The 23,728-nt window shown below is 50.7% G+C and overlaps 11 protein-coding genes and 1 non-coding gene across 12 annotated transcripts; 8 read left to right on the top strand and 4 right to left on the bottom strand.

The window, feature by feature from the left end:
- Nucleotides 1–431: 431 nt before the first annotated feature.
- Nucleotides 432–4,072, bottom strand: TrAtP1_005371 (uncharacterized protein). The gene is made up of 2 exons (XM_014088954.2): nt 1,387–4,072; nt 432–1,324 (listed from the first exon to the last, which is right to left on the bottom strand). The coding sequence occupies exon 1, from the start codon at nt 3,758–3,760 to the stop codon at nt 1,532–1,534; it is 2,229 nt and encodes a 742-aa protein (XP_013944429.2). The 5' UTR covers nt 3,761–4,072; the 3' UTR covers nt 432–1,324; nt 1,387–1,531.
- A 911-nt stretch (nt 4,073–4,983) lies between these two features.
- On the top strand, nt 4,984–6,697 carry TrAtP1_005370 (uncharacterized protein). Its single transcript, XM_014089374.2, has 2 exons — nt 4,984–5,472; nt 5,536–6,697. Exons 1-2 carry the CDS (start codon nt 5,167–5,169, stop codon nt 6,355–6,357), a joined length of 1,128 nt encoding a protein of 375 aa, XP_013944849.2. The 5' UTR covers nt 4,984–5,166; the 3' UTR covers nt 6,358–6,697.
- A 398-nt stretch (nt 6,698–7,095) lies between these two features.
- On the top strand, nt 7,096–7,631 carry TrAtP1_005369 (uncharacterized protein). Its single transcript, XM_066112682.1, has 2 exons — nt 7,096–7,303; nt 7,360–7,631. Exon 2 carries the CDS (start codon nt 7,427–7,429, stop codon nt 7,622–7,624), a length of 198 nt encoding a protein of 65 aa, XP_065968767.1. The 5' UTR covers nt 7,096–7,303; nt 7,360–7,426; the 3' UTR covers nt 7,625–7,631.
- Nucleotides 7,632–7,766: 135 nt separating this feature from the next.
- TrAtP1_005368 (uncharacterized protein) lies at nt 7,767–8,495 on the top strand. Its single transcript, XM_014089375.2, has one exon. It carries the CDS (start codon nt 7,871–7,873, stop codon nt 8,432–8,434), a length of 564 nt encoding a protein of 187 aa, XP_013944850.2. The 5' UTR covers nt 7,767–7,870; the 3' UTR covers nt 8,435–8,495.
- Nucleotides 8,496–9,246: 751 nt separating this feature from the next.
- Nucleotides 9,247–10,266, top strand: TrAtP1_005367 (uncharacterized protein; the record flags this gene model as incomplete). The annotated part of the gene is made up of 4 exons (XM_014089376.2): nt 9,247–9,432; nt 9,568–9,657; nt 9,750–10,009; nt 10,093–10,266. Exons 1-4 carry the CDS (start codon nt 9,342–9,344, stop codon nt 10,264–10,266), a joined length of 615 nt encoding a protein of 204 aa, XP_013944851.1. The 5' UTR covers nt 9,247–9,341.
- A 605-nt stretch (nt 10,267–10,871) lies between these two features.
- On the bottom strand, nt 10,872–11,408 carry TrAtP1_005366 (uncharacterized protein; the record flags this gene model as incomplete). Its single annotated transcript, XM_066112681.1, has 1 exon — nt 10,872–11,408. One exon carries the CDS (start codon nt 11,406–11,408, stop codon nt 10,872–10,874), a length of 537 nt encoding a protein of 178 aa, XP_065968766.1.
- A 166-nt stretch (nt 11,409–11,574) lies between these two features.
- On the top strand, nt 11,575–11,664 carry TrAtP1_005365. Its single transcript has one exon. It is a non-coding gene; the product is annotated as a tRNA-Val (tRNA).
- A 239-nt stretch (nt 11,665–11,903) lies between these two features.
- Nucleotides 11,904–14,950, top strand: TrAtP1_005364 (uncharacterized protein). Its single transcript, XM_014089378.2, has 5 exons — nt 11,904–12,992; nt 13,067–13,465; nt 13,527–13,613; nt 13,679–14,063; nt 14,135–14,950. Exons 1-5 carry the CDS (start codon nt 12,721–12,723, stop codon nt 14,351–14,353), a joined length of 1,362 nt encoding a protein of 453 aa, XP_013944853.2. The 5' UTR covers nt 11,904–12,720; the 3' UTR covers nt 14,354–14,950.
- Nucleotides 14,951–15,026: 76 nt separating this feature from the next.
- On the bottom strand, nt 15,027–17,421 carry TrAtP1_005363 (uncharacterized protein). Its single transcript, XM_066112680.1, has 2 exons — nt 16,830–17,421; nt 15,027–16,698 (listed from the first exon to the last, which is right to left on the bottom strand). Exons 1-2 carry the CDS (start codon nt 17,148–17,150, stop codon nt 15,289–15,291), a joined length of 1,731 nt encoding a protein of 576 aa, XP_065968765.1. The 5' UTR covers nt 17,151–17,421; the 3' UTR covers nt 15,027–15,288.
- An 890-nt stretch (nt 17,422–18,311) lies between these two features.
- TrAtP1_005362 (uncharacterized protein) lies at nt 18,312–19,274 on the top strand (the record flags this gene model as incomplete). Its single annotated transcript, XM_014089380.2, has 1 exon — nt 18,312–19,274. One exon carries the CDS (start codon nt 18,312–18,314, stop codon nt 19,272–19,274), a length of 963 nt encoding a protein of 320 aa, XP_013944855.2.
- Nucleotides 19,275–19,443: 169 nt separating this feature from the next.
- Nucleotides 19,444–20,311, bottom strand: TrAtP1_005361 (uncharacterized protein; the record flags this gene model as incomplete). The annotated part of the gene is made up of 3 exons (XM_014089381.2): nt 19,444–19,512; nt 19,571–20,199; nt 20,263–20,311. 3 exons carry the CDS (start codon nt 20,309–20,311, stop codon nt 19,444–19,446), a joined length of 747 nt encoding a protein of 248 aa, XP_013944856.2.
- Nucleotides 20,312–20,762: 451 nt separating this feature from the next.
- TrAtP1_005360 (uncharacterized protein) lies at nt 20,763–23,435 on the top strand. The gene is made up of 4 exons (XM_014089382.2): nt 20,763–21,082; nt 21,147–21,277; nt 21,392–22,852; nt 22,925–23,435. The coding sequence occupies exons 1-4, from the start codon at nt 20,987–20,989 to the stop codon at nt 23,145–23,147; spliced, it is 1,911 nt and encodes a 636-aa protein (XP_013944857.2). The 5' UTR covers nt 20,763–20,986; the 3' UTR covers nt 23,148–23,435.
- Nucleotides 23,436–23,728: the final 293 nt, after the last annotated feature.

Below are 23,728 nucleotides of genomic sequence, written 5' to 3'. Positions count from 1 at the left end.
GGCACTAGGAGGTAGGGTTACCAAGTATGCTTCTTGACATCATCCATGCCTTGTCCAAGGGTTACATCCGTCCAGAAGAGAAAGAAAAACTCAATTTATTGCCCTGATGTCGGCTAGCACAGGTACAGTATACCATACAGATCTGACTCTCTCTATGAAACCGGGGGTAACGAGCATTCAACCTACTGCATCGTACACACCAACAGACGCATTTGCCTGTCGAATCGGATCGCTGCCCTGGCATGTTGCTTCCCATGATAGGCTGCTCGTACTGCATTGCATCTCCAATTTACGGACTGAGACAGTTCCAGGCCTGGGTGCTGTACTTGTATGTATATTATCCCAACATCAGCAGCAGCAAACCCCGTTCGCCACTAAAAAAAAGACGTGTACTTGTCGCCCTCATCGTCAAAAAGCACGGGATTCGTTCGTTCGCATCAGCCGTGCAGCTGAGAAAGTTGGTCACGTTCATCACAACGACCCTGGCTAGTCACTAGTGGTGAATGCCACACTGCCTTCTGGCCACTCAAAGAGCACGGCTCGGTAATAAATCACCTTTTTTTTTTCTTTCCTCGAATTGTTGTTTCCAAAAAGGTGGCGGCCTTTTGTCTGCTTGTCCGCGAGGCTCCATCCTCGACTTTCCCCATCGTGCTACTTGCATATCGACCTTGTCAACCCAGTCACATCATGCCATGGCTAGGAAAAGGGAACTGGTGCAGCACTTGGACAATCTAGCTCTTGATTTTCTCCTATTCTCACCCCATCTTGCATCTTCCGCCTTTCTTGACCTTATTTTGCACCCTAATTTAACCCACAAGCCTAGAGACGGCGCTCATAGGAGCAGTCGTTTATCATATTATTGATCGCATCACAGAATGACAAGTATATTCAGTATTACTGGTACCAAGGTAGGCATCTACCGGCCCTTTCGTCCTCGACCCCTTCAAGCTAACAAGCCGTTACCCGAATCTGCCAGCATCCTCATCCAATAGTATATCCAGCCACTCCCTCAACAAGGCTGCTGTGTCACCCAAAAGCCCTTCCCGCCAACTCAGCGCTGCATTAACCTCATTTCTGCCTCCAAGAAGCCGCCCAAGACTATTGAGAAGCCGATCTGGCCATGTGCCCGCCCGCCCAAGAATATTCCGGCCCAACATTTGGGGAATCGCGGGGTTACTCGCTGCCCGAGTCGAGCATGGCGATTCCTGCGGGATCTGGACCGATGAGGCGGCGCTTGATCAGCAACAAACCGCATCTCAAGCAATCCGCTACATCCGATTATGGATGGTGGCTATTTCGCACCACCATCCTTTCCCATTCGCTACTTCAACCCAAGCTGTCAGTCAGCCAATACTTGCACTGCACGTAACCATTCGGGATACCTACTCTGTATAAGCAAAAAGCGAGCTGTGCCGTTGCCGCAGGTCCTTTTTTCCTTTTTTTATGCCGTACACCCACGACCGGATATGACGAGTCAGTCACGCAAAGCCGCAGGCCCCTTTGATTACTCGTTGCTTCTTTACAAGTCCAACTACGCCGGACGCGTTCGCACACCGAAAATGTCGTTGCGCCATCCGCCTCGCTCATACTCGTAGATTTTCTGACTGGCATCTTGGGCTTCACGCTCCCAGAGCTCCACCAGGCTTCCCGGAGCATAGCGGCCGCGGAATATCTCCGGACGCACGCCAATACGGGCTTCGACATCTGGATGAGGCCTGGGAACGAGTCGAGCGGCCACGGCTCTGATAAACGTCCATAGATCTTCGGGGCTGGCAATTCGGGTTGCGCGCAGACGCTCTCGGGCAAAGACGAGTTCTCGGTTCAGAGTGTGCAATCCGTCCTCGATTGCGGAAGCGATGCTCCTCTCCATGGCCCGTTTGACGATTGGCCGGATAAAGGGCTTGAGAAGCCAGCCAAAGAATGAAAACCTAGAGCCGCGAAGGGTGTAATTGAGATGGTGGATGCGGACACTGGCTTTGCGCAGGGAGACAATCTTCTCGAGTCGGTCTCGGCCGATTTCGATATCCAGAATGATGTCAATGCCACGCTCGTCCAGTTCGATGCTCGCAAGGCCCTTGTCCGAAAATCCCAGGATGCCAGAATGCAGCTGCAGCCAGTATCCCAGTTCCTCTGCCGCAATGGACAGTCCCGAGATTTTGATTGTAGCCAGGGACGTGACGGTTGACAGGATCTGGAAGCGGGCTTTGCGAATGTCGACGTCATTCCGAGTCGAAACCTGTAGTCTATACGGCAAAAACGAAGAATTGTTGACAGTCCGGCCAGGTTCCAAGATTAAATTTTCAACGAGCAAATCAACGTCCGGAGTCGAAACTTCGAGCCGTGGAATTGGCACATACTGAACTGCCTGTAACAACACTGGGACAAACACGTTTATTAAATCGGAGACCATTTCCTGGTTAATGTACTGACCCGGTGGCGAGATGAGGCGCGCAATGCGAGCTGAACTACGCGACAGCTGAGTGACTTCTGCATCCTCGCCCACAGCGCGCAAGGCCCAGCTTATGCTTCGCAGCAGATCATCAAGTTTATCTCTGATGGAAGTTTCCGTGGCGAGCTCTTTCGACTTATCGCGAACCTCTTCAAAACGCTTTTCCGCATTACTGAAAAAGTCTGGATCCATCATGATATCCTGCACCAGCTTAGAGACCTGGTCTACAAGATCTTCAAACGCCGGATCAGATTCGCCGATTTCCGCAACTTCATGAAACGACTTTTCGACTTGATCCCAAGCGTCCTTGCTGCCGAATGATGTAATCAGCTGCCAGAAATCACGCAGGGCTTCGTTGCCTTCTGGGTTGATGTTGATATCAGCGTCAATAGCCTCGGCCGTAGTAGCGGCTGCACGGGCGTAAGTTTTGAGATACTGCCTGAGGAGAAGCGATATCGTAGACACGGAGTCTGAGTAATTTGGCCTTTTGCGAAGCTTCAGCACGGCTTGCTTGAGGCGATGTGTCAGGGCCTCTTGCTCCTCTCCCTGGAGGTGATCCCGAGCACTGCGGGCTGCAGTGCCTACCACATCGCCAGCGCCACTCGTAACGATTTGAGCCACTTCCATGACTTCTTCTTGCAGATCCTCCGTTGACGGCGCGGGCTGGTCATCTCCGCCGGGCTTTTTAAGGGCCTGCTGTTCTTCTTCTGCTGGCTCGAGCTTCTTGCCCGTATCATGGGCGACATCTCTTAGTGAAAAGGCCGTGTCCCGAAAAACTTCCCGTGAAACAGTAGATAGATCCGTCAAGAGAATCCGGAAATCAGAATTAGTAAGTAAAAGCGATCCAACCGTCTTGAGGCTGTCGACAGCAGCCATCGCATCAGCCTTCCATTTCGCCATCGTAGCCCTGGCGTGTATTTGCGACGTGTCCACGTCTACTTCCAGCCTCGCCTTGGTCAAGTACCACAGAAAATCCTGGATCTGGTCCTTTGAGTTTTTGGACTGCATCAGGTCAATCAGCTCGCCGAGCCATATGCGCGTTGTGCGAACCAGCGCCCTGCCCGAGGGACTCAGGCCCGGCGTCTGCGGATTGAGCACATCGGCGGCCAGCAGGGTGCGGAGGTGCGTGATGACCTGTTCGTTGGAGGGCATGTAGCCGTTGGAAAGGGCCCGCACCATCTGGTATGTGTGAAGCTTCTCGTGGAGGCGAGTCTGTCTCGCTGTCGCCTCGTTGTACTGAGGGAGCAGGGGCTGGTGTTCCTCGTCATGGCGAATCTGGGACGGCCTGCTGAGGGCCTTCCACGAGAACATTTTGCGCCGTCAGTGATGTGTGTGAGTCAAGAATTAATTATTAGGTGCCGATGGCGACGATGAAAGTGAAGTTCTGAGATGGGAGTTGTTGTGAGCAAATGAGTGGGCGTTTGTAGGGATCTCATAATAAACAAGTTGCACGCGAGAATCTATGACGACGCCTTGACGTTGGCATTGAGACATGGGCAACCGCGTTCAGCAGCGAATCACAGGAGAGGGATTGCGAGGAATAAAGTTCGATTTTAACCGCGAGGTTGCTTGGGTGAATTATATTGTTTAATTAAAGATGGCAGATGAATAGCATTATCATTGCGACTGCTATTGTTTGGAAAGCCAAATAAAGAAAACAAAAGCACGGCGTTTCTAGGCGGTAGTCTAGGGTAAGTTATGCTTCATGGTAAGTCGAGCATTCATCCATCCCATCTTTGGCATTCTTGTCTAGGTAATCGCCTATTTTATTTGCTAGCCGTATTGAGATGATTCTGGATACGATGAAGTCGACCCGTTGGATCTCAATTGGTGTATTCATTCGAGTGTGAGTTGAAATTCCCAAGACTATTAATGCCATCACCACACACACCTATTTAGCCTCTGTAGCTCGACTGGCAATCAGCTCACTCAGCTCATCATTTTGCCCTTATAGGCCACTCGCCACTAGTAAATTTAGTCCATTAAACTGTTTAATTTGCTGTCAAAATGATCTCTAAGCTTGTGGGCTGTCCAACACTAGACTCCTGTATGGTTGGCATACGTATTTCCTAGTTGGGCAGCACATAGGTCTAGACTGACGAGTTCCATGTAAGACTTTAGGTAGTGGAATTGTTCTGTTTGCTCTTTAGCACAGCGGTTGATTCCTGACAATCACCGCAGCCTTATTATGACCGTTTTACCAGCCTTGAATAGAAAGCTGAGCTGCGCTGCCAACGAAGCCAGCATCGTCATGATGCCTAGGTAGCTAAAGTCGTGTGCTGCCATGCTTGTAGCCAGTCGCATCCATCAGACGCAGCGTAACACAACACCATCTGCTATGCTTACCACATCAGAGGCAAAATCCCCTACAGTAGAACTCATTAGAGTCCGGCAAGATCCACATGCTCACCATCTGGTGCGCCCGTCGCAACTCTGCGCTGCGGGCTTTCGCGGGTTTTCGCAAGCTAGCGGTTACGGACTTGAGCCGAGGCTCAGTGCAACTCTCCATCTGAGACCAGATCGACCCCGGTTCTCGGTTCCCCACGCAGTGTAAGCGCTTCTTATAGCGATGGCTGTGTCCTTACTTATACTCGCGTGGACTCGCGATTGGGCGGACGACGCTGGGAGAATGTTTATGTAAAAAAAAAGGGATGCCCGTATAGACAAAGAGCAACAAACACCAAGCTACAGAGGCACAAGAGCAACGATAATACACAATGGCCGCTGCCGAGGATGCGATTGTCCGCAGGGACTTTTCCGAGACGATGAGGTTCTCGCGGGTCCCCGACAGCAGCTCCAGAAGTGGTGTCAAGCGGTTCATGAGCCATACGCCGGCCTGGAGACCCGCGGGAGAATTGCCCTGGGCGAAACTCAACCCAGAGGCATTCAAGAAGGGCAACATGACGGACTTTCCGCCCGCGGCGTATGGAGGGCATGTCTATGCCCAAGCACCCTACGTTGCGGCGAAGGCGGTGCAGGAGGAGGATAAATCTGGCAGTGGAGCAGGCAAACTGGGCATCCATGTGAGTTTTGAAGGTTTCATGCAGCGTCTTTTGACGGGACTTGATGATTAACCGTCGGAGCAGTCTATCCAAGGCGTCTTCACAAAACCCGGAGCCATGGACCGCCCGTTTGTGTACGACGTGACAGACGTCCACTCAAGTCGCACATTCGCAACCAAGTTTGTCCAGGCGCGGCAGCCTCTGGAGGCATCAAGCCAGCCTACAGGTCCCTACCCGCTGTCTGACGCCGATCGGCCGCTGGGAGACGTCCGATTTGCCTGCCTCACAACATTCAAGCGTCCGATGGCGTCTCCCGCAGAGAAGCAGATGACGTCTGCGCAGGAACGATATGCCGATATCCTCTCGCAGCGCGCGCCAGACGAGTGGGAAGCCAGTCCCCAGCTGGACGTCGAGGCCGTCACGGATCTGTTTCCCAACGCTGGCCATGGCGGGTTTCCCATGCTGGACATGTACAAGGTCGACATGACGGCCTACAACGCCGACAAGGACGTCCCGGAGCGGCGGCAGCTCATCCTGTATCGGCCGCACAAGCCCATTGCCCAAGACGACCCCGACGCGCACATCGTGGCGCATGCGTTTGAGGCAGACCGCAACGGACTCATCATGCTGACCAACCATCTTGGCTGGGGCTACACGCTCGGATCTGCGGCGAGTCTGTCGTATGCCTTTTACGTGCACGTAAACGCCGAAGAGGCCGTGATGAAGGGCGATGGGTGGTGGATTCAGGAGGTGTGTTGGCCGAGGACCTGTGCGGGCAGGGGGGTGTTGGAGAGCAGGATATGGAGTCCGGAGGGGAAGCATGTGGCGAGCGGGTACCAGGACGGGATGGCGCTGCCAACGAAGAAGGGGCTTGAATGGAAGAAGAAGGCCGAGGCGAAGCTGTGAGGCATGTGTGAGTGTTTGGTTTGCTGGAGGGGGGGCGATGGAGTTGTGTGGCTTAGACGGGGATGGCGCTTTGTATTTGAGGGATGAGGCATCGGTGCAGGAATGGGTATCTGGAGAATGGGTATCTGGTAATAACTGATGCTACACTACAAGGAATCGACATGATAACAATAATATAGGATCGTGTTCACCATGTCTCGTTTGCCGCCTTTTGAATAGTTCTGGCCTGTGTTGGTACAATATAGGATGGGATTGATATTTAAAGAAAAGTTACATGTATCCAGCGCCCCAATTCTGTTATCTAGCACTCTAGCTATAGGTAGCAACGACATATAGGCCATCTACTGCTTAATACTACTGCTAATGCTTAATGCTACACTGCTAATACTGCTGCTACTACTACTGCTGCTGACTTTAAAAGTGTTTAGCAGTTGTATATCTTAATATACCTGTATGGACTAGCCGTTGGATTAAGGTACAGCTGGGGTGCTGGATAACTTGTCCCGATATTCACAGTCTTTCTTCTTGCTTGGATCAAACGCCCCTGATCCCATGCAAGTGAACTTCAAACATAATCTGCCATCACCTGCCATCACCTGCCTGCCACTTGGTCGATGCAAACGCCAGCTGCAAACAGAGTCGCCAGGCACGTGAGGACGCGTGAAGCATAAAGACGCGAATCCCTCTTGTTTTCTTTCCCATTCCTCTTTCTAAACCTTTCATCTACATCCCCCAACCCATCCATCGTCCTGCCTCGTTACCACACATTTAACAAAGGCCTTCTGTCTCAGCCCAACCCAACTCAACATACCTTCAGCGACAGCACTGTCATAGCAGCTCCATTTTAGCAATATTCCGAGGGCTATTACAAGTTTTTGACACTCTTCTGTTTTTATGCACACGCCTTGCTGCCCTGTTATTCACCGTCGAGCGAATAAATCGCAGTGTGAGTGAATGCTAGGCGCCTCTACGTGATTCACGCACTAATACATTTGATCACAGCTTCATTACTTACTGCTAATCGGCCACCGAAAAGTTTAGCACATCATCAGCCTCTTAATCTCTCATCATGGCAGCTTTCCATCCAGAAACGGGCATTACTCATCTTTGCCTGGACAACGAAGAAGATCAAGCCACCCTCCTAAGAGTACTCCAGACCCCCTTTGAGCAGATATACAAGCTTTCGCCAGACGGAAAGACTTACCTGGAGCCGCCTCTGCTTCGAGGAACTCCGGTGGAGCGAATCAACGAGTCTCATGAGTACTAGGAGAGCTCATGGGATTCGTTCAACGCCTTCCTGGAGAAGGAGGGTCCGGAAGCCGTACTGAAGCAAGAAGCACAAGCTCTTCATCGGCTAGACCCTACAAATGCGGTGCTGTTGAAGAAGCTCAAGCACTTATCCGATAACGCGAGCAAGTTTAAGAAGATTCGAGAAATCTTTGGAGAGGGCGGCAGATACCACCCCAACCAGATTATTGGAAAGCGATGTCTCCCTCCGCAAGGGCTGTGCCAAATGGAGCCCATGTATAAGCTTGCCTGCAAGATATCCGACCTTCAATGCTTGCAAAACCAGGGCAAACTTGGCATGGATCCATTTGACTTTATTAGGTGGCGAGTGATCAAGAAAGCAGCGAGCATGCTTGTCATGCCCGGCGACACTCCGAGAGGCTTCCTTCGCTCAATCGTCTACAGGCTCGGAGATGACTGCAACGACACCAAGGGGAAAGCATACGAAGATACGGTAATGAGACAGGCTGCCCTTCTGTCGGCTCGCGAGAGACACCTCCTCAACAGCTATGGCCCAAAGAAGAAGTTCATCAAGAGCGTTGGGCGGCAGACGCAGCTGCCCTTCAGACCCGTCATCCGGAACGTCCAAAGACAGGCACCGAGACTGTTGAGTGCCGATGTGCGTAACAGCGCTCAAAAGGCGTCGACAGCGCAGGCCAGACGCAACGAAGCGCAGCGAGCACAACGAGCCCGACGCAATGCAGCGCCCTCCATCTATACTGGCGTTAACGATTATCGAGCCAGGCAGCAGCAACGACAGCAGGCTCAGCAACGCGAGAACGAGCAATAATTGCTTTGCATGGGATTTAGCAGTCTGGAGGGCCTGAAATCTGTCAAGGAAAGCTCAGCAGAGAGTTGAATATGCAAGGGCCACGTATGCTTGGGGGGAAAAGGTGAACTTGAGGCGCACTTACTACTGGAGGATCTGCGATTTCTTCTTCTTCTTCTTCTTCTTCTTCTTCTTCTTCTTCTTTTTTTTGGTTAGTTTTGGTCTGAGACCCGTGTGAATCGGATTTTTCTTTTATTTTCGGAACTGGTATTCACGGCCAAGTTGTTGTGATGGAAACTGGGCTTCGAAGGCGCGCTCTCACCTCTAGTCCTTGGGAGATGTATATGATTCGTTTTATGGAGGGACTTTATTTCAGAAAGAACAATCTTAAATAGTCACTAATGCAAGGTTCAATTTTATTACCTCAAGTTTTTATATCCGCAAGGCAATGCTTTTTCTCTTATACAGCTACTTGGGAGCTACCTGTATAAGATGAGGGGGATAGCTTCCTAGGCTAGTAAAGGTCAGTAACATAGGCCTACAACATGAAAATTAGTTTGTTAAAAAGACTTAAAATATATTATACAGAAGCGACTGATGTTTAGTAAAAAGAATAACACGTTGAAACAGCTTCAAGAACACCTCTCCAAGCTATTAAAGGCACAATGATGCAATCCCACCTTCACTGAAGAAAACAAGCACAGCTCAATCTACAGCTTAGTCACGTGCTTTCAATCCACTCCTCCTGATTGGCCAATTCCCTGCCCCAAACTGGGGCCCTTTTTTACTCCATCATGGGTTCCCAAATCAGACCATCCGGCAAATCCCTCGAACGAAACGAAGCCTCTTTTTCCCCACGTTCAAAACCTCGAATCCGATCCCCCCCCCTTCCGAATCACCAACACCGCTCGGGAATTTCGACAACAAGATGTTCTTGCAACGAACTGCTATTGCTGCGGCTCGCCGCGCCGCCGTCGCTCCGGCCATTGCTCGCGGCTTCACCACCTCTATTGCTCGCCGTATGTGACTTTTTTTCCTCAACATGTTGTTGTGTTTTGGATTGGAGGAGGAGGAGGAGGAGGAAGATGAGGACGAATCTGGGCTTTGGATGCGATGGAATTCGTGGCTGACGTAAAGGGTCGAGCTCTGTACAGGTTCTGCTGGTCCTACAACCCCCAGTGAGCAGGCTGCTGCTCTTGCCGGCACCGCCCAGAAGAAGGTTGGAACTTACAAGACCATCTCCGGTATGTTGTTCCCCGTGGATACTTGTACATGGCTATACATTGGCCATCGTGGCATGGCAATTGCTGACGCAGGAGCTTGTTACCGGCTGCAGAGGTCAAGACCGAGGACGACCTCATCGGACCTGGTGGCCAGCCCGGCGCCGTCCCTACCGATCTCGAGCAGGCCACCGGTCTTGAGCGTCTGGAAATCCTCGGAAAGATGGAGGGCGTAGACGTTTTCGACATGCGACCCCTCGACGCCAGCCGCAAGGGAACCATGGAGAACCCCATCCTGGTGCGCTCCGCCGGCGATGAGCAGCTTGCTGGCTGCACCGGCTATCCCGTCGACTCCCACACCGTTATCTGGCTCGGCGTAAGTGAATCAGATTGAATCACATATATATGGGCGCTGTGAAGCGTGGGAATGGAATATGCTAACGGTGGACATGTGCGCAGCTTTCCAAGGAGCGTCCTGTGGAGCGATGCCCCGAGTGCGGCGGCGTCTACAAGATGGAGTACATCGGACCCGAGGACCACGGCCACGACCACGGACACGGCCACCACGCCCAGGAGATTGCCGAGCCCAAGACCTTTGCCGACTTTGTCAAGCCCGAGTACCGCTACCAGTAAATGCAATGCACACGATGGCGATAAACAAAGGGGGGATATATAAAACTGATGGCAGGAGGAGGGTGACTCAAAGATGTATTATCAAAGGCGTAGAGACGGCAAAAGGGGCGAAAGTGCCGTGCCCGCGGGAGGTTGGGAAGCGGCTGTGTATTCTGTAGATACCGATGATTTCGTTTCAATGTGTATCACAAGCATTGACAAGACTGGAGGCCTGTTTGTTTGTTTTTTTGATATATCTAGTGCTGACGCTGGAAGCTGCGTCCATTGCCTGGTTGGTGTTCTAGATTGTGATGTTATGACTCTTGCACCGTCGCAGGAGGGCTTTGAATCATTAGTAGTAGGGCGCCGTATCATGCAGCTCGTGCAGTAATAGTAGCTGTTCCGCCGAGCTCCTAATTTCGGAATGCTGAGTGTATAGAGCTTCTTTTACCCCAATTCAACGAATTGCAACTCATAAACATGTACCAACATCTGATGAATGCTATTCGCTTCAAGACGATCCCTGGTAGAGCACACGAAAAGCTTCTGCGGTAATGCTTGATGCTCGACATTGGCGCCTCCTAAAACCTGAATGTTCTTCTTTCGTAGTGTTATCCAATTACCAGCTAGCCCTCTTCTTCGTCAAAGCTCAGCTTAATCTTCTTTGCCTTTTTCTTAGGCTTCCGATTGGTAGCCTGTTGCTCAGCATCCTTTTGATCCTTCTTCACTGGCTCGCTCTTCTTGTCCGCCGCAGAAGTCTCGGGCTCACTGTTTTCGGCGTTTTCGCCAATCACCTTGCCGACCTTGCGTTTTCTCCCTCCTATTGAAGCCTTGGCCGTTTCAAGTTCGCTCTTGTTTGTCTTGCTTTGCGCTGTCTCTGCATCTCCGTCGTTTGTCCCATTGTTGCTTTTGTCATTCGGTAATTCCTCGACGGTGCCGTCTTTATTGACTTTCAGGTCATCAACAGCGTTGCCCTCTTCGTCCACAACCAGCGGGGCATCTTCTGCTTCCTCGCTACTTGATCTCTTCTTCGCTCCTCGACGCTGTGCCGAAAGGATGGGATCTGGACCTGAAGCACCAGATGTCTGAGCGCGGAGGGCGGCGAGAAAAGGCGGGAGGGAAGAGTTGTACGAGAGGTTTTTCGAATTGATCTTTTGTGACATATTGGAATAGACTTGTTGCGTGAGCGGGTTGTTCGAGCCGTTCTGTGCAAGAACAAAAGATTAGTCGCTGTTGAGGTCAACCACCTCTAGCAGAGAGGTCGAGCTCTGGTGATGCTTCATAGACTCCTTTCCGGCCGCCAGATCTCATCCAATCAGATAATAGGATGGTTGCGTGGTCTAGTTGGTCATGACATTTCGTTAACAACATCAGTTGACACCACCGAAAAGGTCCCCGGTTCGAGCCCGGGCGCGATCACCACTTTTTGTCTTTTTGCGCCTCCAAATCTCGGTGTGGAGAGGATTCAGTAGTTGGATAAACGGGGCGTTGATGGCCGCGACTCGGCGTTGTGCCGCGTGGGAAAAAGGGGGGAAAATCGATGTTCCGCCGGTCTGTTTGGCGTTGTCTCGGAAAATTCCTGTTTGGGTGGTGGCGACGCAATGGGGCCATGGCGCAGCGGTTGACTTGCAAGTCTCGCTTTTCAGGTGCTGGTATGCTGTACATGCAGCGTGGTGCAATGCCCTGTAGCAGTGCAGGTACCTCTCCAACGGCAGTGCCTGTGATTGACCTCTGGTCCCCGAAAATCGAAGCCTCGCGCCCCAGACTCATTAGCCGGGCCACGCTAAATCGGACGCAAATTCCCCAATCAACAGCGGTCTGGGCGCTGCTCTAGAGGGCGAGGCCTTCCAATTAGCAAAAACTGCCTCCCTCCTTTTCGAGGAAGGAAAAAAACAGAGACGGCAATTCCAGGAACCTCCTCCACTGCTGATCTGGCCTCGACCGACGGACGACGATCGAGCGCGACGCTTCTCGCTGCGAGAGGCCTTATCTTTTGGCGCGAGACTCTGCGATTGGAAGTTGGAGATTGCGATTGCGGCCGGTTGCCCCGCGAGAGGCGCATTCATTATCTGAAGAAAAAAAGAGGACAAAAAACAAGGGTGCAAGACGGCGCTGTGCTTCGAAAACCCACGATCCGTGTCAGCGTTTTGGCCTTTATAGACACACGAGACGATTCTTCTTGTTGCTCGATTGGCACAAGTGCTTCTTGACGGCGTATCGACAATCTAATCTAATATACACGCCAAAACCACCCCTGATTACCAAGGGTCTGCTATTTCGTGCCTTTAATCAATCTGGCCTCTCTATACTGCCGCCTCTCCACACCGCATTCGACGCGAGCATAGGCCACGACTCAGCCCCTCTGTCGAGCCGATTGCTGCGAATTTTTCCCTCTTCTTCCTTCCCTCTCTCTTTTTTTTTGGGTTGTTGCTGTTGCTGTCCCTGCAGCCATAAGCGGGCTGTTTGCTAGTCGCCATGGACATCTTCCGGCGAAAGGGGTCTGCGGGACCCTCTCATGGGCTTCCAACTTCAGACGAGAAACGACCGAAAAACAAGGGCCTGGTATCAAGATTGGCGTTTTTCCAGAGGCCGCTGCGGCTGCGCGGCAACTCGGCGGTTTCGATCCCGCTGGGCGTGGTGCTCGTATTCCCGGTGCTGGTGGTTGTGCTCATCCTGGTGCTGTTCGTCAGGCATCCCAGCTCTCCAGGCAGGATATTGATGCCCGCTGGCTCGCCGCCAGCTATTCGGTATGCTAGAATACCGCATCCATAGGATTGCTTTTCTGCGTCAGGCTGCTAACTGTGGTTTCTTTTGTGTGCAGCAAAATCAGCGAAAAACATGACAAGGTCTTCGTCACCGGCTGCCTCGAGCCCGATACCTCACAACCGCGAGCCAACGCTGCCTTTGTTGTGTTGGCCAGGAACAAGGAGATTGATGGCGTTATCCAGTCCATCAAGTCTGTCGAGCGACACTTCAACCGATGGTACCACTACCCTTACGTCTTCCTCAACGACGCCGAATTCGACGACACGTTTAAGGAAACTGTGCGAAACTACACATCGGGAGCTGTCGAGTTTGGCAAGGTCGAGCCAGGCACCTGGGGCTTCCCGGACTGGATTGACGAGAAAGTTGCCAAGGAGGGCATTGCCAAGCAAGGCGATGCTGCAGTCATGTACGGTGGCATGGAGAGCTACCACTTCATGTGTCGTTTCTACTCTGGGTGAGCAACTCGGCCAACGTGCAAAGTCAACGCGCGGTTTGACTGACCCTTTGCGATTTAGCTTCTTCTACAACCACCCTCTTCTGCTCAAGTACGAATGGTACTGGCGCGTGGAGCCCGAAATCACCTACTTCTGCGATATTACCTAGTAGGTCACCCATTGGGCTTATGCATGTGTCGTTACCAAGATATTGTTGCTGACAAGGTCACCAGTGATCCATTCCTAAAGATGATTGAGAATAACAAGACGTACGGCTTTACCATTGCTGTAAAGGAGCTTCGCGAGACCGTCCCCAACATCTTCCGTTATGCCTCGGCGTACAAGCGAAACAACAACCTGACGTCACAGGGCCTGTGGGAAATGTTTGTGGAACCTCAGGAGCCAAAGGAACAGCATGACGACCCCAATGCCCTGCCCGATGAACCCAAGCCAAGCAGCCAAGAACCCATCGACCCCGAGGCTATGGAGGGCGAAAAATACAACATGTGCCATTTCTGGTCCAACTTTGAAATCGCAAAGCTCAGCTGGTTCCGCAGCAAGGAGTACAACGACTTTTTCCAGACGATGGATCGCAGTGGTGGATTCTGGATGGAACGGGTAAGTCAAATATCTACATCTTTTTATACTCGCCACGATGAGAATTTAGCATGGCTAACTAAGGTTATTAGTGGGGAGACGCTCCTATCCACTCCTTGGCCGCCGGTGCTCTCTTGGCCCCCCGAGATATTCACTACTTCCGAGACTTTGGATACCGACACACGACCATCCAGCACTGCCCCGCGAATGCTCCCGCCCGACAGCTTCCTCGACCCCCCCTTCCTCGAGACAACCACCTTGGACGAGCGAAAACGAGTCGAAGAAGACCAGTACTGGGAGAGCTGGGATGAGGCCAAGGAGAATGGCGTTGGATGCCGCTGCCGATGCGACACTGACATTGTTGACGTTGAGGGCAAGGACGGTTCATGCCTGGCCGAGTGGGTGGACGTTGCTGGTGGCTGGGCCTCGCCATAACCGGGTAAAGGAGCATGGGTCCTTTTCTTCTTCTTTTGGAAATTTGAATAAAGAACGGCCTGATTCTTCCATTTTTAGGGATTGGCCATTAATGAAGTGCACGAATATAATACACATCAAGAGGCACAAGGAGGTTAGAAACAGTTACGACTCCTCATCTATACACAGGAGAGAGAGAAAGAGAGAGAGAGACAATGGGGACGGGACTTTTGTGTGGCAACAAATTTTGGGAGGGTTTTGGAAGGGTGGAAAATGGTACTTTATTCTCATGCGATTTTGTACAAGCATGAGGCTATCCCGCTGGCTCCTGATCTCTATATTTTTCTTCAGACATTATTCGCTACTGCATCTAGGATACATGACGGGATAGGCACAAGCGGCGACTACAAGTCCTCTTAATTATTTTTATAAGAAAACATAAATAGTAGAGTTATGATTATGCGAAAAGACAATTCAACATGTGGCTCTGTTAAATGTGCTTGCCCAATTCATGGAGTGAAGGCATTGTTAGATGTATGACTCTTATTACTGAATGTGAGAGAGATGCTGGTGATGGCTTTATCGTGGCTATATAAGAGCTATGAAAGGCTATGCAGTTTACAAAGTTTGGACTTTAGATTCTCTTGACATTCAGCAGTGATCAATTTGATCTACTTAGTCATGGGCATTCATCGTTTGGCCTCTTCCCGTCTCTCATCAAGGTAAAGTAAATACAAAACGGATACAGGTCAAACGTAAGCCAGCCATTGAGTGAGTAAATGGGATTGTGCAAGCAGTTGGAACCATCATCGAAGCCTTTTCTTTTCGTGCATCATCGTGAGTCGTACGTCGCTTGCAAAGGCGCTACAACTGTACTATAAAACTCGTTTTGGAACTTTTCCAGATCAAAGTCCATCTGTCCCTGGTCCGCTAAAAAGACGCCGTACACGCATCGCTGCGCGGCATTGAAGTAATAAATCCCGGCCTCTTGCTCCACGCGGTTAAGGTGTAGTTTTAGCGGGCGAAAGTCGTCTTTGAGAATTGCGGAAAGGGATTCCTCGCTGAAGGATTGGTTGACGGCGAGCTCGATGAGGAGGATTCCTAGTTCGAATATGATATTCTTGGGGGTGCCTTTTCGTAAGGAGGTGGTGGATGATGCTGGCGATGGTAGAGACGTTGGTTTTGAGATGAGGCATGAGAGGTATGCTTTTTCGGAAAGGCTGATGTAGCCGCTGGATTGCTTTTTTTGGAGGAATAGTTTGATTTTTCGTCTGTCCAGGCCTTGTGTGAGCCAGGGGCTGTCTGCGAGATATAGGACTGCCCAGGCGAGAGATGCGGCGATGCCATATCGCCTCTTTGCGGAGAGAGGTTGGATGGCGGGGGCTACTCGCTGGGACTCTGTGGCGAGGATCTTTTCAAGTGAGACGTCTCGTATTACTGTGTCGTGATTTCGAGATAGGTGATTTAATGAGAATGTTCGCTCATGAGGCGATAAAGGGTCGTCGAGATCTTTGATGGAACCGAATACTTCTCCGGTGGGAGCGGCTTCCAGTTTCTTGCAGAGGTTCGTTATTGGTCGAGAGCGTGCTGTGATGCATTCTGGTAGTATTGGCGTAGCAGATGTAATGGAAGCGTCTTCCACACTGGCTCTGGGCGTTGGAAGCTGTTTAACAAAGGCAAATGAATCCCGCGACTTGCTCCAAATACTATGAGCCCTATCCCGCAGTCCCTGCGAATAAGAAGATTGGCGTGATCGAAGCGTCGAGGGCCTGGATAATGAAAGTGGCGGTGATATCGCTCCCGAGGTCTCTTTGACTGCCTCGCCAGCGGCGTAGAAGAGTTTCCATGGAGAAGAGGTCTGAGGTCCATTTGGATTGTGCTGAATCCCGATGCGAAACGTCAGTAGCGGAAAGCCTCCTACATGAAGACTATTCAGCTCTATGCAGACTTGATGACACTGGGCGCCATCGCCGCTCAGCCCGTACTGCAGAGCCCGGTGGAGGGATCTGAGAGTGCCGCGTACAGATTCGCAGTTGCTTCGATTGTAGAGCCGCCTGACTCTCCTCACGGCGTAGCTCTCGTCATCGGGCAGGGTTTCTGCGCTGTTGATGAGATGCCGTAGGTCGTCGTTCCAGTTGCGCAGGTCGTGGATGATCCTGTCGCATTTCTTTGCGCGGAAACTGCGCTTGACGCGACGCCATTCCCATGCTGCTCTTTCGGGAGATTCGCGAGTCCAGAGGGGCTGGTAGGAGAGTTTGTGTAAGTAGATGCATGTATATGCCTGAGGTTGGATGAGATGGACAACAAGTTACGGTGATGGGTGGGTGGGAAAACCATTGGGTAATTCAGTAGCTCCGCAGATGAGATTCTTACTTTTCGGCTTATGTCTACTTGCAGATTCTCCATCAGCCCCAGCATCAAGCCATCCATCTGCCGAATAATAAACAGCAGCTCGCTGTGGTTCTGCGGAAACTTTTGCTGCAAGCACTCATGCAGCTCGCGAGGCGTCGGGTGCCGCAGGCCAATGCTCTGAAAAGTGGCCTCGAGATGCATCCGCTGGATCTGCAGGTTGGCCTGCAGCGTGCTAATCGCATTGTGGTAGTCGCTGTAGGCCTCAAACGGCTCCGAGTACTTTTCCAGGGCCCAGATGACGATTGGCAGTACGCTGAGGGCGAGTCCTACTGCCTCTGCCATTGCTCAGCTTTTTGGGGTTTTATTTTTTTGTTTTACAGTGGATGGGAAGTTGGAAAACGGGAAACAGAGAAGATGGCATCTAGACTAGGCGGTGCATGAAGATTGATGCTGCAAGTGGAATGCGGGTGATTCATCCGGAGGATAGTCTCGACTTGGGAGGGAACTGTGCAAAGCCACTCTCTTTCGAGTAAGACAGCGATCTTTGCCGTGTGGTGAAGGAGCTCATTGGGCACGAGACACGTGGAGTGGTAGCGCAGGGAGTCACTGAGAGCTAATGATACGATGGTTGTATCGAAAGGAAGCGATTCCTTGCTGGACAGGGATGGATGGCTGTTAAACTAATACAGGCACAGCGCCGGGAAAAGCGATTGTCTCGGCTGGAGGAGGCTGGGCTGTGGTGACGAATCCCACCGGAAGATATATTGCGCAGCTCCCTCTTTGCAATCGCACAGATCGTAAACTACGGCAGTTTCTGTTTATTTGTAGACAACTAGGTATTTGGGATGGTCTAATTAGAGAGTTGGGGGCGATGTGCTAAACAGGTCCTTTTGCATCTCGACTAATAGGGCTGTGCAGCGTCTGCTCAGAGACGCCGCCCTGCTATTTTCAACGAGAACAACTTTGAGCTATCGAATTGAGCGCTTTGGGCAGATGGTGCACTGTTCTTGTCTGGATACGAGAAGACGTGCTGGTGATGATACCTGGAGTGGCTGTTGTGAGGACGTGTAAGCTGCGTGATTCGCTAGCCGTATGGATGAGACCTGTGTTGCCTGTAGCTGCCTGGATCCATTACGAACATGTTTGAATCAAGGTACATGTAGTAGAAAGCCCATGTACACTTGTTTCTTTTTCATTAATGTTTGAAACGCTTAGTAAGGCATTCAAGGACCTAATTCCCTATAGAATGATAGAGTCGACAAGTGCCTCCCGATAGTCTCTATCCACGACCCGACTAGGCGCTATCCGATCCGAAAAGTTGCCCCATCGGGCGCCGACCCGGGAACCCACCCACCACCCGAATGACGAAACCAGCCGTCAGCCCGGTGAACAAGCTTTTTGTACGCCTTGTCGAGAAGGATATATAAACAGTTGAGAATTCTAGCTATATTCAACATGTAAAATCACAGCCACATCTCGCCTCTACAGCATCCAATTGCCACCATGATGAAAGCCGTTGAAGTCCTGGGCACCAAGACCAACCCAGAGGTCACCCTCAATCCCGCCATTCCGATACCTTGTCCGAAAAAAGCTGAGATTCTCATCAAAGTCCACGCTGCGGCTGTCACGAGGGATGAACTTACCTGGGAGGAACTATGGCTTCGCCCCGTTCGCATTCCCGGCCACGACGTCTCTGGAGAAATCGCCGCCTTGGGGCCGGACTATAAGGGAGATTTCAAGATCGGAGACGAAGTCTACTGCATGATTCACACGTTCAGGGGTCTTGGACAGGCGGAATATGTCATTGTTGAAGGCGAAGAGCTGGCCAAGAAGCCAAAGCTGCTGAGCCATGCTCAAGCCTCTGCGCTGCCGATTCCTTTGCTGACTGCTTGGGAGGCCATTTTCGAGCGCGCGCAGGTGCAGAAGGGATGGAAAGTGCTCGTTACTGGCGCCAATGGGGCCGTCGGTGTTATTCTTGTGCAGATGCTTTCCCGCGTGGCTGGTGCCGAAGTCATTGCTGTTGCCAGTCCGCAGAACCACGAGGCGTTGAAGGAACTTGGCGCCCATCAGGTCGTTGACTATAACACGCCGAACTGGGAGGATTCGATCAAGGACGTTGACGTCGTCATTGACACGGTTGGCGATCCCATCCTGGCCAAGACATGGAAGACGGTCAAGAGCCATGGCCATGTTATCACCGTAGGGCCAGCACCGGCTGCATGGGAGTATGGAAAGGGTCGTCCAATCGAGGTGGACGAGTTTCCCAACGTAAAGTGGCTCTTCTTCATTGTTAGTCCAAAGAGAGAAACGCTGGAAAAGACTGCGCAATTGGTGGATAATGGGACAATCAAGCCTATAGATGTGGAATTGTTTTCCCCTGACAAGGCGGCGCAGGCTCATAAGAGTGCTTCGATCCGGGGTAGGAAGGGCAAGGTCGTTATTGAGTTTGTGCCGGAAAAGAACTGAGTGCTGGACTAGGATTACAATGGTCATAGCAGTTATCGAAAACCTGTTGTTTAATGGGAAAAAATGTGTTGAACTAGAATTCTATGAATGATAAACTTTCCATTTCCACTTCGCCATATTCATGCTGCTTGCGTTGAAGCCAACTCATCGTGGAGCTGATTGGAAGCTGCTACCACGGACGATCAATGTGATCGTACGAAGCAAATCTTGACTTTTCAGTTCTTGTAAGACCATCAATCTATCATCAATTAGTATACCGCGCGAAGAGCTTTAATTTCTTTTCATAATAGACTTACCTCTTCTACCACTCCCTTAATGGAGACCTCCAATGGGACTGGCGCTCTCTCACCATAATTTCGACTCTTTGCCGCACCATCGCCCATGTCAGTTTGAGTCCACCCAGGGCAGATAACCATGGAAGTAAGCCACTCTTCTTCCAGATGGACCATGCGCATGAGATAGTTGACGGCAGCCTTGCTGGCTCCGTAAGCGCCGAACAATTGGGTCACGATGTCCGTGATGCTTCCCATGGAGGATGAAACCACGACAAATTTAGGATTGGCAGCATTCCGTAGGAGAGGCTTGGTGGCCTGCAAAAGCGCGATTGGAGCCACCGTATTGATGGCAATATGAGAGGTGAGTTGGTCTAGAGGCATGTCCGAAATGGGGCCTTGATGAGTGAGGACTCCAGCGTTGGCAATGACGACATCGAGATGGCTGATGCGATCCGAGATACTCGCGATGCCAGAGAGAGCACTGGAGCTGTCGGAACTGTCAATCTTGATGATGAGGAGCGAGCTCTCAGCTCCGTGAGGAAGCCCTGATAGAGAGCTAGTAGACGAGGCGTTTTCGGGGTTTCGTACAGCAGCAACTACTACTGTATTGTCCCTTGCAATAAATTTCTTGACAAGCTCCAGTCCAATGCCTGCCATGTATTAGCACTGTCGTTTTGACAGTGACCTGCTGAAAGAGCTCTTGCTAGGCGTACCTCTGTTGGCGCCGGTGATTAAAACAACTGTCTTGTTTGCGGCCGTCATGTTGAATTATATATTTTTCGCCTTTTCGTTTTGTGAACTCAGATAGTCGCAAAGTTGAAGACTTGACTTATCAAATATGAATTTTGTATCTGCTGGCACTCTCCATCTTCATGCGCAGGCTCCAAGCTATTTATCTACCTTTCAAGCTCATAATTCTACTGCTTCTTTTCCCCCGTGCTACTGTGCTGGACCCCCTTGACCGTCGCATTTCTAACAAAGTAAACACTTCAGGAGACAGAAATTACCAATTATGTAAATACCTTCAGGCCCGATAAGGAGCTGCTGTCACCGAGAGCGACCGGCGCCGCGTCTCGAGCTTGAAAGGCTGCCCACGGAGTCCATTCTCCATATAATCGGACATTTGTCAGCTCGGCATCGGCTGTGCGCCGAGAGGCGCCGAGCGGCCAGGATGCATTACGACGACAAAATAGCTGAGCTGAAGACTGCACCAGAACAGTCATCATTATTTTTCGTGATTGTTGGTGTTGACTGCTGTCTACTTTCAAAATTAGCAATTGCTTCCTCAATAGGGCAAAACTCTTACCTGTTTCTCAGACCCGTTTCTCAGGCCCATTTTCTCGCTCTTTCGGCCCCTCTCACGCTCACCGTCGGTCCGATACGCATAACGTTAACAGTCCCGAAACATTATTGAATAATCAACAAAGGCGTCACTCGATGGAACAACAGGAGAGCGGCTCAGGTAGCAATCAAGAACGTCTCCCTGTAACTGCGACGGTAGACTCCGCCCCGGCTACAAAGCCGAAGAGCAGAGTATGTACACCGTTTTCTGCCCGCCCCTTGAAGCATGAAGCAGTATTCACCAATTCACTATTAGGCCTGCGATATTTGCCACAAAAGAAAGGTCAAATGCGACAGGAGCAGTCCATCTTGCTCTGAGTGTGTCAAATTTGGCGTTGATTGTACATACATTGTGGCCGCAACGCCGAAAAGAATTACGCGCAGCAGGTGAGTTTATCTCCGCGCCATTTTCCCTTGTTGATGCTTTGTTTTTTCCAACTCAGAAAGAAAAAAAAGGAAAAGTTCAGAATGCACGCTCTCAATGAGGCTAATTTCTCATAGACCTAAAAGACGTGAAGCTCTGGAAAGGAAAGTCAGCGAACTTGAAAACATCCTACACCAAGCGCTCAAAAGCCACGAATCTGCAACAAACAGCCAACCCAACGAAAGTCGAGTAGTATCAACAAAGCCCAAGGCGCAAAACTTTCAAGTAGCCGGTTCATCGACTCTACATAGCCCCCCGTTCAGTTTTGCCTACGGTGGCAGTGCAGGATATATCAGGGCCTCACTATTACAAGAGCTTGTGGAGTGGGTTCCTCAGCAATTCAGATCCTTTGTGAAATCTTGCAGCATCAACAACGCAAAGGACAACAATAACAACTTGAAAGGGCGGCAGGAGTACGTTGCCCTTATTCGAATTTATTTCAGTACATTCAACCAAACCGTTACGCTATTCGACCAAAATGACTTCTTTGCGCGCTTTTCTGAACTCGAGATGGACCAAATTCGAGCAGATGCGGCACTCTGGACAGCTACAAACGTCATGTGTGCTCTTGCTCTACGTCAAGAGGTAATGATTCCTCTTATCGGCTGCCCTCGTTCTCGGGCTCAAGAAGCTTGGCAGTATCTACATGCTGCACTGGACAAGGCGGTAGAAATCACGATTCGAGGTAGTGAAGATCTATTGGCCATTCAAGCACTGTTAGGAATGACCATATTCCTCCAGGCTTCACCAGACGCACATCCGGCATCGACAATCCTTGCGGCTGCAATTAGGCTGGTTCTTCAGCATGGACTTCATATTCAGGAAGACGAGCAGCCATTGGATCAGCTTGACTTTGCGGCCGCGCATCGCGCAATCCAGCGAAATCGTGTATTTTGGATAGCATACTACCTTGACCATGATCTTGCAAGCAGACTCGAGCGGCCACCTTTGATACATGAGGACGATATTGGTATCGACCTGCCTCCATTATACCCTGAAGATGGACTAGGTTACATAACCTCCAAGAATGGCTCCATCAATATCAATTATATGCGTGTGCGGGCTCACCTTGCTCTCATAGAGGGCCATATCCATCGACGTCTCATATCTGAAAAGGCAAGGCGCCAAACAGCCACGGAGCGTCAAACTGCGATCCAGGAGCTGGAACTGGAGCTAAGCAGCTGGAAAGCTTCATGTACTGACTTGAGTTTTACTCTGGACAATTTGGATAGCGTTTACGCAGATGGAATATCGTGCTCGACTTTTGGGGGCGCCGGAATCTTTTTGCTACGAGTCTTGTATCTCACCTATCTCAACTGCCACACTAATTTGCATGGGTTTTCCTACCGAGCCTTGAGGATGCAAGCTTGGGACCATCCTCGCTGCCAGATTAGGGCATCCGAACCACCCACTCTTCAGCTGTTGCCATTGGTCCTAGCCATAGGCGGAGATGTAGGGCCGCCGGGCTGTTGTGTTTCATCAGCAAGAGCTTCGTTGAATCTATTCCGCGTTGCTGATTACGATCATGCTTGTTCATTGTAAGTAATACACACTGGTGATAGGCTATAAGCCACAGGGAGTTTTGTCAACTAACCCTTTCACAACAACAGGGCCGCATTACATCACCATGTTACGGCTCTAATAGTTCTTGTTGCTCATGCCGCAAAGAATCCTCTAGCAGATGAGTCAATGGCAGACATCCAGCTTGTCCTACCTGTGGTAGACATGCTCCATAATTTCGAAGAGGTTCCACAAGATAGTAGCGTTGCGTATGCGAAGAAAATAGCTACTCAGCTTGTGCATGAGTATGCGCGCCGAGCGTTATTTGAGTGATCAGTCATGGGGGTTGGGCAAATCGAGCACTGCCTGCAGATTCTTTGAAAATTTAAGCAAATAGATACAGATCTGCGAGTCAGTACATGAATGGGGCGTCTCCTGAGAGCCCATGGCCGTTCACAGAAATATCGGAATAGTCAACGACGCCAATCATATCCCACACCCATGACGATTTAATGAGCCCAACCCCTCAATACTAGATGCATAGAAACTCGCTTAAAACAGTTCCACTTCTACTTGGATGGGCATTAGATTCAAAAGGCCAGAAAATAAACAACGTAACGGTATATGCGCAATGAGAGACCCAGTTGATCCAACAATTGATAGCGGGGAAGTTTGCATACGCAATAGTATCGTTAGTTTGTCTCTCGATTGGTCAATACTGCGTATCCTGCTGCGTTGTCAGAAGCCTTGGGCGATTATGTGCCAATTTATGACTATTCATATGCATGACATAGGACGGGACAGGACTAATGACAGCAAACAGTAAGTGAGAACTCGTAACAATGCCGTTATGAAGACCTCTAAAGTAGTGAAGGATCAAGAGTCTTCATAAAGCTGCCTTAGCTATATGCACC

This window comes from Trichoderma atroviride, chromosome 3, assembly GCF_020647795.1.
Source record: "Trichoderma atroviride chromosome 3, complete sequence".
Lineage (NCBI taxonomy): Eukaryota > Fungi > Ascomycota > Sordariomycetes > Hypocreales > Hypocreaceae > Trichoderma > Trichoderma atroviride.
This window is presented reverse-complemented; position numbering and strand designations above follow the sequence as displayed.